The 13,850-nt window shown below is 42.3% G+C and overlaps 1 protein-coding gene across 3 annotated transcripts in view; it reads right to left on the bottom strand.

Annotated features, from left to right (window-relative positions):
* The window catches only part of TTC7A (tetratricopeptide repeat domain 7A), a 168,203-nt gene that overhangs the window by 110,695 nt on the left and 43,658 nt on the right, over positions 1-13,850 (bottom strand). For all 3 annotated transcript variants that reach the window (XM_059841218.1, XM_059841216.1, XM_059841217.1), the window contains 2 exons: positions 13,375-13,458; positions 2,518-2,622 (listed from right to left, as the gene is read on the bottom strand). In XM_059841218.1, the coding sequence (XP_059697201.1) occupies positions 2,518-2,622; positions 13,375-13,458 (189 nt within the window). The remainder of the gene's footprint in view (positions 1-2,517; positions 2,623-13,374; positions 13,459-13,850) is intronic.

The raw sequence follows: 13,850 nt of genomic DNA, 5'->3' as shown, positions 1-13,850 counted from the left end.
GGGGGAGGCTCAGCTCTTTTCTGCATCAGGCTCTGCTATATATTGATTTGCATGGCACTGTATGAATGCATCCATGTTTTCACTTTGATTTGTTCTGCACTGAGAGATTATTTCATAGATGTGATCAGAGCATCCTAAATGCTGTAAATTATTATAGTACATTTCAATTAATTTTCTGTTTTCCCTGCTCTTAAAGTATGCTGAGACACCATGTACAAAGCCAGCAAAATGACTTAAGTAATCAGTAGATTAATCATGAAAGAAACTGTTCTGTGCCTCTCATGACATTCTGTAATTATCCATCTGCATAAATGTTGTATTTTGCGGGGTTTTTTTTATTGCTAGTAGCTGCAAGGAGACTAAAGTACTGCTTGCTCATGGGCTATAAACAAACTGGCTACAATACTGCACCACACAGTAGACAGATGCAGGATATAAATTAGCTGTTTCATTTGGCTAAATGGTGATCTGATTTCACCCTTTTCCTACCTAGCCAGCAATCAAGTACACAGATATATTTCCTAATTGAAAAATTAAACATATTTTATATGTTCTGAAAAGGAAGATGTATTTGAATATTTGTAACTGCTAATATTTGTCCATTAGACTGTTCCTGTCCCATGTCGATCTTCCTTTCTATTTATACTGGCATTGATCAGCCTGTTAAGTTCCAGTTTAAATTATTCAATTCTGATTTGATTGCCATGTAATTTAAATGCAAATAATTACTGTAAGGATGACATTTAGAAAAAGAGCTCTGCTAAGCAGGAAGGTCTTTATTAGGCACAGGAGTCTGCCAGTAATATCAAAAGCACCCCTTTGACTGAGAGATGTGGGAACCTATCATTTCATTTCTTTTAAAAGATGATCTGATTTCCCTCAGACTCCCCTTAATTAAAACCCTTCCATACCATCATCAAGTTTGCTATGAGGGTAAAGCATAGGCCACTGACTGAAAGGAATGGAAGAAGGAATATTTTAAATTTGGTTTTAGTTCATAAGGCTATGCTCTAGATAACTGCAGTAAAATTGCCCTATTGTGAAATCATGATTTTATTTCATAATACCCCCAATTTTGAGCCAGGGTCTGATTGAATAACACAGAAAAGCATTTCACACAATTAAAAAGCAGTACATTGAAGAAAAAACCCTCTAGTTTTGAAATAATCAAAACCAGCTCATTTTTCCCCTCTTCCATTGCCTTTCCTACTTTTTAGGGTTAGCCAGTTGTTTTATCAGCTCTGTCATGTATGAGAAGTCTGGACATACTGTATTGCCCAAGGTGGAATTGAATTACAGTCTCATTGTCTTTTTAAAGTAACGAGGCATTTTTATATTCTAGCTGTGCGTTGAAAACTTCATCAGACATAGTAAAAATAGCACTCAACACAGCTATAATGCCTCACTTTCACACTGCTTTAACATCTCTAAGAATCCAAAAGAACCTTATTTACTTTATTTTAAAAAATAATATTCACTGCAAATCTTTTTATACATCACTGAATGACTTTCAGCCTTCAAAATTTAGAGACTGAGCTGTGGGTACAAGAGAGTTAAACTGCTCCAAATGTAGAGCAGAAGTAGGTTGTGCAGTTCAGCAAGGATTCCCTGGAGGTCCTCAGATTTGAAGGTTTTTCCTAGAAAAAGATGCTGCCCAGCTTTTGCTGACTCACATATAAGCTTAACCGTTACAGTTTGAACAGTGTCGTTCTTCCAAAAACATCCATAACCAGACACCCTCCCTGAGGGTGGTGTAAACTGATGCACAAGTTTAGCTGAACAGCAGCTTTCATCAGACAGGGATGTAGAAGGTGGGAAGGTGGGGAAAGGGAACAACACAACAGCAAATTGGCTTCTACAACTTTTCTCCAAGATCTGTGCAGATTATTCTGGTATTTTCTTTCATGTTTTCTTGCATCTTGTTTTACTTCTGTTCAGCAACTGTAATCCTTCACTGACTGCAGGGACACCTCGTGGTGAGGACAGGTGAGAACAGCAGGCTGCCATTCAGTTAATTAAACTAAGTAGAGAAAGAGTGACAGATGTTTCTGCTCCTTTGGATAATCAGAATTTCACGGGCACAACTTCCACTCCCACTCTGCTTCAGGGGCGTACATTAACACATCCAGAACACAAAACATTGACACAGCAACTTCAAGAACAAAGGACTGAGTTGTCCAGCAGAGCTGAACTATCTAACAGTCCACTTAAAACTATTAACTTGTGTCCTGCAGGGGCTACAAGAGTGGCTGATTCAATGTGACACTCAGATGAAGCAGCAGTCCTCAGAATGGCTGTTATGGCTTTCTCCCCTCCTCCTTTCTTCAATGTGCCAGCAAAATACATTTTAATGACTCACTGCAAAATTTCTTGCAGAGATTTTCATTTTTTATAAAGGGCACACATGTATGTATGATTTTAGCAGGGATTCCCTTTCTCCCCACTGCAACTACACCGTGGCACTGTCACTGCAGCACCTAATCTGTTACATAATAAGAATTGCATCAGCTTGCTTACCCAGTGCAGTGACCCAATGCAGACCTTGGCAGCCAGAAGAGGAACGGTGGGATCTGTAGGTCGCAGTTTAGCACACTCTTTGAGCACTGACACAGCATATGCCGACTGGAGGAGTGGGAGAGAGGAGGAGGAAATAAAAAAGGCTGATTAGACAATGCTGTTGAGAGTCCAAGCAGAACATTGCAGTGACATGTACAAAGAAGTGCTATGGAGAAAAGAATCCCATGTCAGCAACAAGTCAGCAACTTTAGTCCCACCTCCACACGCAGACATGTGTACACACACGCACACAAACCACAAACACACTCTTCCCACGCTTAGAGGAAACACGCCAAAGAGGCAGCCCTGTCTGTGCACTGCACAAGACACAGTTTTCTTAGCTATCAATGCACTGGTTATTTTCACTCTGCCCTCCCAATACACAAGAATTCTGCTGTAGTTTTCCTTGCATATAATCATCTTCCAGTAAGCCAGAAGAGATCATAAAGAGCTTATCCTCCAGTACATTCGCATTTTAGGCCAACTTCATTTAGAGAGGTTTGTTCAGCTAAAGTAATCTGCTCAACAGATTGTTTTGTGTCTTCTCCAGTTCCAGAACATACAAGAAACCAACTGGGACCCCACCATACAAAGGGTGGATGCAGCTCAATACACTGTTCACTGGGTGGTCCAAGCACATGTCAGAAAGAAAGCCGATAAAACTCTTGCTATCTGGTGTTAGGTTTCCATTAATGAGGATGTTTTCCAAGATTAGCACTTGCATAGCCCTTTGGATCTGATGTGCTCTGCAAACATTGTGTTTTACAGCACACATTCACAGCTGCCACATTTCAGATGCTTTAAAGGGGAATGAAGAAAGCTCTGGTCTGAGGCAGTGATGAAAAGGCCACCTCAGACAGTAAGAAGGTGACAGGAGTTGCCCTACCAGAGACTCCCAGCCCATTCCACCCAAACCACAGTGGGTCTTATGTTTAAACCTTCCTCACTACTGACCCTAATCCACTCAAATTTTCTCATACTTAAGCTCAAGGGGCATGTTGAAATTTCTCCTTGCATGCCTGTTTCCTCCCAAAGTCTTCCACACAGTCCCAAGACACAATGTTCCTGCTCAGAAGCACGTTAAATAGTCATGGCCTTTCTATATTACAGAAGAACGGCAACAGAAGCTTGCGAAGTCCAATGATCTGCTATTCCCCTCAGGTCCTGGGCATCTCCTCCTGACTCCCAGGGGCTCTCCCTACCAGAACTCTGAGCTACACACAGCCTCTTGCTGCAATCCCATGCAGCAATACTACAGCTTCACATTCCCACTGTCCATCAGCACATTCCCCCCTGCAACCACACCAAAGTGGGCTGTACCTGCCAGCTCCTTCCTCCACAGAATTGAAGGTCCACTTCTTGCTACTGAATTAAAAAGCTTGATTAGGAATTTGCTTGGAAGGGAACCTGGAAAAATGGAAAGCCAGATGTACACCAGCCATGCCCACCTTAAGGCAAAGAGGGGTTTCATAACCAATGCAGCAGGGAGCAAATCCTCCTGCTTGGAAAGCTTGGGTACCCAGCTTGTGGTCTGAAAAAGAGCAGCAGCACACCCTATGTTCTTCAGGTTGCTTCCACTTATGTAGAGCATCAGGCATGATCACTAAAAGTGAGGAAGCACTTGCTAATTTAAAATCCAAAATGCACAATTTGCCTAAAACCAGAAGAAGGCTTGTCTCAGACCAAGAATGGAAATCACTAAACTTAGTCCTAGAGCTTGAACCATTACTTCATCCCCCTGAGAAAGAAAGATGTGTAATTCAACCCTGAGGTCCAGGAACAAACACACTCCTGTGCTCTGTTGCCACAAGGTGACTAGCATCCCTCAGAATGAACCTCCCTGACACCTATTTGTTCGGAACAAGTGGTGTCTCAGGTTTTAGTGGCATCTTATTTCTCTCTTTCACAAAATGCACTGAAAGCAGCTGGTATTCCCAGCAGCATGATGGATGTGTTGGAAATCCAAGCATAACCCCCATAAGGGACCTGGGCTGGATATCATCTTCTTGCCCTCCTACCTGTATTCCAGCCCCACAGGTGTTTCCAGAAAATAAATAAACATGACAGCAGGACAATGTGCACCATGACAGCCATTATATCTGCAGCTGAATCCCACCAACCCTTGTCATCTCAGCATGCAAAAGTGAACTGCAAAGGCCAGATATGTAAAAGGCCATACGCTGTCCAGAGCCAACGCTTGCAAAAACAAACACAAGCTCAACCCAGCGGTCATTTCTCAGCCCCACTCCAGGACTGCAGCTGCAGGGGAAAGCAGGAGGCACCTGGGAGCTGGTGGCAGCTCTCCTGTGGATCAGCAAAACCAGCATTAGCACAAACCAAAGCAGTGACAGGCCTGTTCTAATTTGGGCCACAGCTGTAGGACCTACAGCAGAAGAGAAGTGACACAACCCATTCCTTGCCAGTTCCTCTTGAACTCTGCTCCCTCCCTGTCTGCAGGACAAGCCAACACCACAGCCTCCAATAGCCAGCCTCAAACCACAGAGCCCTTGCCGTGTCTGTCCTGCCCCAGGCCTGTTCAGAAGGCCACTGCAAAGCAGTGACTACTGAATGCTGCACAGGAGAAGGTGCCAACACCCAAACACCTCAGGTGTCGAGTCACTTTATTACATATGCACTTGAGAGCTTCTGAACATGGATTTACAGAGCAACAGGTGCATTTTCTGCACTGCTCCTAAAACATTTACAAAGCAGTTTATAAAATTTGCAACTAAACATATGGAGTAGAAGTGGTTTTGGAAACAGGGTGACATGAAGCCTTTCTCCCCAGCTGCATTTTAAAAATTCAAGAGATATTATATAATTTCACCTTGAAAAATTTACTCAGCAGAGATTTTATACAGATGATGAAAACATTAGTCAAGGAATGACAGGAGAAATAATATCCCACTCCCACAGTGACCTTACTTAGAGGAGACTGGCATGACATGTAATATCAAGGTTTCTTAAAGATACTAATTACAGACATTAATAGCCAGGGAAAAAATAACAAGCACTCATTATTGAATATCATTGGTTTGTAAAAACATTTAATATGAAACAGTGTTTGTGCAACACTGAAATAATCTGGTAATTAAAATGTACATATTCTTTCACTTAGTGTGGGTGGACCAGGCAGCCAAGTGCATTGTTTGTGAGATTCACTGCAAGGCAATAATGATTTGATTTATTGGTGAGGCATGTTTTGAGAAGAGCAGAAATTGAATTCCAAGTGAGCACATGCTTCCCACTCATGAGTCTGAGCTTCAGAGAGGCTCACATAATGATTCAAGCCAGGATTTATGACATTTCTATTTAACTTGCTAATTGCTGGCTTATAATGACTGCACTAGCATCAGTTCCCTAGGACTTCAGATAGCTAGGTCTCATTTGGCCTCTCATCTAGAGCAAGGAATCACAAGGAAGCTATTGGAGAAGGATGGAGAAGAAATCTCCCCCTGCATAATTATGGCAGCCACTGTTTTGAATGCTATAAGGGAGTAAAATGTAAAGAAAAACAACTATCCAAACACAGAACACAACTCCCATTCCCTATTTACTAATTCAATAATGAAGCATGGAGGCATACTCCTCAAAGATGCTTCCACACAAGCAGAAGTGAACCAAGAGCATCCTACAGTTAATCTTCTGTCTTCCTTTTCCAAATGGCTTGAGAGAATTTGGCATCAGTTATGGTGAACCCATAAATGCTGCCCAAATGGTTTTTCTGGGTTACTCCAATACAATTCCCATTCTTTCCCCTCCTTTGCTCTCTCACCCTACCAAAGCAACCAAAGAAGGAAATAAGAGAGCCATTTAATATTTAGCAGATAAAGAAAACACAGATATAAGTAAAAGGAAGAATAATTTCCAGACAGTAAATAATGCCTGACAGACTTCTGACATGCCATGAACAGTTGCTCTTCTCTTGCACAGGTTCCGTAAACCTCCCTAGTTTTTTGCTTCTTTGCTACTTTTCAGCCAGCAGGAAAAATGTTCCTCAAGATGGTGGGTTGGTAGACAGCCTCCTTCCCAATCTACCTGGCAGTTTAGCACACAAATGAATTTCCACAGCTAGTGCTGCTGTATTTCTTGCATCATCCTGTCTAAAAACTGCACTATTTCAAAGGGATTGTGGGGAAGTGAAGGAAATATTTCATCCCAATGCAAGAATTATTATTCCCTGTGTCCTGGGATTCACAGCCATTTAGATATAAATGACCTTGAACTGACATAGAAAGATGGCAGAATGAGCAAGCAATTGAGAACTCTGGAATCAGTAGTTTTGCTGTTAGCTTTCCACTGAATTTAGAGATTTCTGTGAATCTCAGCATGAACATTATTCCCCTAAGACATTTACTTCTCTTAACACAGGAACTGATTCCCTCCCTTTTCTTTTACCTTGTGTTTATCAAACTGGGGCACTGGAGTTAAGCAGCTTCAAATACTTCCTCTTAAAAGCACCTCTTACATTCTAAGATCTATAAGCACACTTTTGTACTTGCTAATGTGACAAACACCTCACTTCACACTTTCTGTCAAGAAAAGAGAGTTAAGCCTGAAGGCAATTATATAGCCCACCCAGGTATTCTGCTCAACAGTCAGGCATCTTAGGAAATTTCCATTTTTTGTACTATCTACAGCACACAGACAAACTCCCTTCTAATCTTTCCTTTGCACCAAAGGAAACCAAACTATTGAATATCCCCAAGATAGCTGACCTTTGTAACAGGATCTTTAACCAATGAATGTTCAATATTTTAACTTTCATTCCCCAGCAATGCTATTTAAGGAGCCATCCGAGGCCTCTGCTGCTCCCAAGGTTCCTGCCTGCAATACAAAGAGAAATGTACTTTTTTTTCCCCAATGTCAGTTGCCTAGCAACCAGCCTAAGCTTTTGCAAGGATACCAACAGAAGGAACAGCCTAAATCATAAAATATGTCTGCTGTTGCTGCAGAATTATGTATTAAATATATTTTTAACTTTCCTTCTAACCTTCTGGAAAGCTTTATGTTGGCAATACAGGCATGGCTGAGCCAAATTTGAAGCTCCTTGAAGCACTTAAGAGACATCTGCTTTTGCTGCACTGCTTAAATAAGGTGAAGGATTCCTTTTTTTTTGGGTGCAGCACAGAAAGGAGCAGCTCAGACACTAGCTTGTCATTATTTGGCTATGACCAGTGTGTATCAGCAACTTGCTAAAGGCTCCAAAATCAGAGTTCATGTCTGTGTAAGACTGGTTTCAAAACCTTAAAAATGCTGCCAGCACAAGCTTTGGGCAAGACTGCAGTATCTCCAATTGCTGAGCAGCCAAAGGGAGCACAGTGACACTGCAAGATGAGCTCTGGGAAGAGCTGGAGTCCCTCAGAAACACAGCTGAATGACAGATGCCAAGAAGGATTCAATTACTTCCCTTTGTATAACACCAGACACCTCCTGAAGCATTACATGATTAAGAAAACCATTCAGGTAGACATGCATGATTTTTTCTTCCCTGTTGCCTTAAAGAGGAACAAACATAATGGCTAAGAGCAGAAAGGAGCATTTCGTGTAGCTGAAAGCAGCTTTAGCTGCCTCATTTTGCAAGGTATCATGCTTGGAGCATCCCTTACTGCCAGGTCAATCCATCTACATGGCAATGCTGACCATTGCTCCTGTGTTGCCCTCAGTATGGGCTTGAGGGGGCTGGGGAAGGTCAGCAACAATGCAGCAGTCTCTGAAGTCACACAATTGATGTCTTCAAGGCAAGCACTGAGCTGCCCATGTTCTGCAGGGCTGGAGAGCTTTGTGGCAGGCACCAGAGGAACACATAACCCCCATCAGCAACCCCAGCACAAGGCCTGCCTCCCAGCACAGTCCTTGCCTCCAGGTAGTTGCTTCCAGCTCCACTGAGCTCTCACAGAGGCTTTTCCCCACAGACCCTTCAGTTGCTCCCAAGCTCTTCCTTTACTCACTCCTGAGGTACTTCAGCCTCTCAGTGAGTACACAGCTGAGGGGTGAGAGCAATTATCCTCTTCTAGCAGATACTCCAGCCTTCCATCAGCTGGCCTAAGGCTACATTACCACTCACTCCTCCTCTCCAGCAACACACATCCTAAAGCGCTTCACTCACCAACCAAGTTGTGTTGTGGGGTTTTTTCAGGCAGAGACATTGAACACAACTGTGAAAATGTTCCCATGCATTGCATACACTAACAACAATAAACATCCAGTGTACTTTAAAGATTAAGACTCAGGAGAGTTGAATGGCTCAATTAGGGCACCCAGCACTTTTAGACTACAAAGACGCCATTCAGTGTTCACAGAATAATTTCACTGCTATCCTTGAAGAATCCCTCCCTCACTACCATTAGGAAAATGGCAAGTTAGTATCACTAAACACAAATCTTGTCTCCTTGTAGGGTAGGCAGAAGACAGGCATCAAGGTTGCTTCATGCTGCCCAAGGCATGTATTTTAATACCCACAATGCAGATCTAGGAGACTTCCTTAAGTACCATAAATTTAAGCTAGAGCCTACTCACTATGCACTTCTTCTCTACTACCAGGGAGCTCCAGTGAGACTTTGGGACACCCGGGCTCTGCCCTCTGTGAGGGCAGTAGGTGTGGAAGGGGACAGAAACCTGAAAAAGGAGCATGTAACTGATCCAACTGGTCCAAGGCCAAGGAAATGCTTGCAAGTGCACAAGGACCCTATTACACATCCCTTGTGCTTGTAATATATCATCTAGACACTATGATAATTTTGCCTCCAAGTTCAGAAATGCTGGTAGAGCTAACCCTAGTCTGCAGGAGAGCTGCGTGCTGGTAACCTCCATGACCTCCAGGGAAAACTGTTTAGCTGGAAAGCAGCAGCAGAGAATGAATAAACCCCAAGCAGCTCCCTCTCTTCTCTGCTGCAAAGACTACCAAGTCTTTTCCACTCTGTAAAAGCGAGTTTGGTCCTTCCTTTCCCCATGTTGCTCAATACTGGTCACTTTTTCAAAATCTTGAGACGAGCAGATGCAACTGTCTGCACTGGTTTGACTCTGGCAGCAGGACAGTGGCTTGTCTCACTGCCTGAGGACTCTGCCAGATGGCACCCAGCTATTACACCACTTGCCACTCAGCCTCCAGCCTGGCCACGCATGGCAGCTGAGGCAGAGAGCTGCGACGCCCACTCAGCCTCCAGCTGATATTACCACACAGCCGAGGTTATTACCAGCAGAAGCAACTCAAAGCATCTGTGAAGAATTCAGCATTCAGCACCACAGGAACAGGGCTACTGCATTAGAATGATTTAAACCTCTCTGGCCTATTCAGAACTGCACTAGGTGACAAAGGACATCTCCCACCACATCTCTGCCATTGTCTAGGTTTCCCCAGCGCTTCCTTTCCCTTCCCATCTAAATTTGCCTACAAAAGTATTTCAAATGTGATGGTGGATTTTTGTCATTTAGATATACATGCCTCTCTTGTTCAGTGAATAGAGCTCAATATAAAAGGCATTTCTAAAAACGGATTAAAAAACAACCAGACCACATCATCTCTCTTATGATGCAAGTCTCTGAGAAACACAGGAAAGTGAAAATGCTACCACTCCATTATTTCCACCACTTAAGTGGATAAAAGACAGACAGAAAGGTTATGCTTCCCTGAGTTTTTTCATTTACCGTTTTAGGAAACCCCAAGGCCTGTAGGAACTCACTGAACTGATGTGCCTATTTTTGTTAAGACACATGCTTTTCAGAATAATGTGTAAACTCAAGCCTACGTGTGGTAATGAGCCAAGGTGGCTGGCCTGACATTCAGATTGATCACTTGTGCAAAATGACAATCACTATTTGGCAATTTTTTGTCTGGCAGAAGAAGAAACTACACTGAAGTTTGACTTGATTGACTTAATCAGAATTACAAATAAAAAATACCTCTAGTCAAATTCAGTGTAGAATAGAGGGCAAGATAGGATTTTATGGCACTTTGAAGAAGGTCAGAATTGAAAATCCTAAAAACATGTCAAAAAAAAAAAAAAAAGAGAAACCAAAGTTTCCAGTATTTACAGGTTGATAAAAGTGTTCCTGTCATGCCCAGGATTTATGAGTGCAATTTGCTGTACTGCAGAACAAGTAATGCTGCAGGATGTGAGGTTTCATTACCAAGAAATGAGATCATGAATTGGCTGTGCCTGAGACAGGTGAAAATAGATCTTCACCTATAAAAGCTCAAGTGTACTCTGCATTTTGCAGTCTAGACTGACCATACTGTTTTCTCATCAGCTCTTTCTGCTACACTGGAGCACTTGCTTGTAAATGAACTCTGTCCTGCTATCAAGCTGCAAAGCAATATAAAAATGTATGCCATATCTCCCATTAGCAAGATGACGCATTGCAGAGTATATGACAGGAATCCTCAGGGAATACTTTGGGATTAGAAGTGAAATACTGCACAGATGGGATTGTTGGGTAAGGGAATTCCCTCTGACCCATATAGGGATCAGAACATTTAGCACTTTTACATCAATGAGCAAGATCAGGACATTTTACCTTGTAAATATTTAAAGTACAGGCAAAAAGACATGATGTACTTGAAAATCTGAAAAGACAGGACAGCTATAAAGATAAAAAACATTAAAAAGAGCAACACAAATATCTAAGAAACAAATATTCTGTAACATGTAGGGAAGGTGAAGAGATATGCAAACACAGAATGGACAAGAATGGAATTGCCATTCAGGTTGTTAGAAGCTAAAGACCAGGCTCCACTTCTCCCAACCTATGTTAACCTAAGACTGAAGCACAATTATTCTCTGCATATGCTCACTCTCAAACATCAGCAGTTAAAAATCTTCCTTTGCTCTCCAGCAGATTACTAGAGCTATAGCATTGTCTGCTGTTGAGAGTCAGGTGACAAGACTTGTAAAGCCTATAGAGCTCCCAGATAAACCCCATGTTCATTGTAAAATTTTGTGCCTTTCTGTCATGGCCTGTGTATCATTGCTGTCCTTAGTATCAAGGGTTCAGGTACCTGCAGGATTTTCAAAGACACAGAGGGCAGGACTGTGCTAACTCCAGCTGAATTCCAAGGTGAGCTGGACACAACATGCAGGCCCCCCCAGTTGACATAGGTCAGTGCAAGGTATTGGCACCATTGGCACCAAGCTCATTGTTTAAGTATTCCACCAGTACCTTTGGGTTTCCTTACACATGACTGAATCTAGCCTTGTTTTCAAGCTTGGAATTGGATTTTGAAATGCTTGCAATGAACTTCTGTAGCAATCTGTGAGGCCTCCCTGCTGATCTAATATGCATTGCCAAAGCTTTGGTATCTCATAAATCAGCCAGATGCATTATATTTAAAAGGAGACAATGATGGAGTCCCAGAACAGAATCAGAGTTTGTAAGGTCCCACAGAAGACAGCCCTGGTGCCTCACAGAGGGGTCACTACAGCTTTGCCTAGGTTGTTCCACAGATCCCCAGTGATTTAGGCTCCACACAATCTCCACAGGGCACTCTTTTTCCAGTGTTCTGCTATCCTTATTTTTTTGCCTCTTAATAAGAAACATGAACTTGTGTTGTTGCAATTAGATGCCATCACATCTTGTCCTAACTACCACAGACAAGATTAACCCCTCCTTTTAAAAGCTCTTACAGACTTCTCTCAGACTTTTTCCTCCCCTTTAAGGTGAAAAAATAATTTCAGTCTTTCCATAGTACTGCTTACTATACCCTTAGTTACATCTGATGCTCCTCACTAGACTTTCTCTCCTTGTTCTACCATTTTTTTGAAATAGAATGCTGAAAAACAGACAGTCTTCCAAGATAAGGCTTTACCTATGCTCACGAAAGTGAAGGAATTTCTTCCAAGCTTTGCAGCCACTTATACATCACAAGACAATCTCTTTGCAAGGGCAGAGATTCATCTCATGTTTCATGCCAAGGCCACTGTTTCCAGCTCAGCCTACAGCCATAAAAGACCAGTAGTAGCTGGAATTTGGCAAATGAGTGCTAGTTGGTGGTCTCCACTCAGGTCCACATGGATTCCTGTACACTGCATGGACACAGAATAAAGGACCATATTAAGTGGTCTACTACTGCACAGCATCAATTTGCTCATACCTCCCAAACATGTAGGTGGAGACTCCAGAATGTACTGGCTACATTTTGTACCATCTACGTTTCCTACAGGAAGTCCACTCTTTTAAGACTAATAAAGAAAAGCTCCTAATACCTTTGCCTACTTTTCACAACCACATTTCAGCCATCTCAGTGGTTTACTGATGACTTTCACAAATACCACACTAATTTAAAAAAACCACTTATGCTGAAACACATGACCATGCCAACATTCACATTTTCTTTTTCTAGTGCACATTTTACACCAAGCACTTAAAAAATATTAAACTTTACAAGTTCTCTATGAAAAAACACTTACGTTTCCTTTAACAGATGGAAAAACCACAGCTTAACTCAACTGCCCAGAGACATAGAGTGAACTGATGGCAGTTTTAGACATCACTCCTTTCTTATACTAAGCCCATTAATGTTGAACCTGCAGACAATGGACAGCTGTATAATGCTTTTCAACCCACAGCTATGCACAAAATCCATTTTTCTCCTTGGTAATAAGAAAAAAAAATCTACACAGAAAGAACAGTACTCAATACCAAACGCACACCCCTCATCACCAAGTGCAATCACAGATTAAAAGGAGAGCACTGTCCTTTCACAGACCTGCCTGCTGGTACCTACTCCCAGACATGACTCTACACATTCAAACAAGTAATCCAGATCCACTCTTCCAGAGGAAAATTTGCTGTTCCTGAGCCCTTTGGTTTGAACCTTACCTTTCCACAAGCTACCATGGACAGGGCAAGCTGGTACCAGAGGTGAAATTCATCAAATGCAAACTTCATGGCTCTCTCCAAGCACTGAGAAAGAAATTATAAATTATGAAAGGAATATCAGACTTTATTTATTTTCCTCCTTACACTTTTATCAAGACTGCTGCTTCGGTCAGGAAACAATCTGTTGTGGCCCTGGAGACCCTGGTGATTTTTTTTTTTTTTTTTAAATGACACTATTTACACTTCTCAGTTAATGAGACTTGCTAGTGTACATCATCACTTCAAAAGGCAGGCACTTTTTTCAAGTGCCTACACATAAATTACCTTAATGTCTCGAACAGTTCTGTGTGCCTTTCTAGCCTGTGCAGCCACAGCTCTGTAGCTGTTTCTGCTGATAGCACTCCCCACTTTCACCTTCCCCGACAAGCCACCACAGAGAGGGGCTTTGCCAGCGTGTTTGGAGGGGCAGAGGCCAA

This window comes from Haemorhous mexicanus, chromosome 3, assembly GCF_027477595.1.
Source record: "Haemorhous mexicanus isolate bHaeMex1 chromosome 3, bHaeMex1.pri, whole genome shotgun sequence".
NCBI classification, from domain to species: Eukaryota; Metazoa; Chordata; class Aves; order Passeriformes; family Fringillidae; genus Haemorhous; species Haemorhous mexicanus.
Note: the sequence above shows the minus strand (reverse complement) of the source record. Positions and strands in the feature narration are given on the sequence as shown.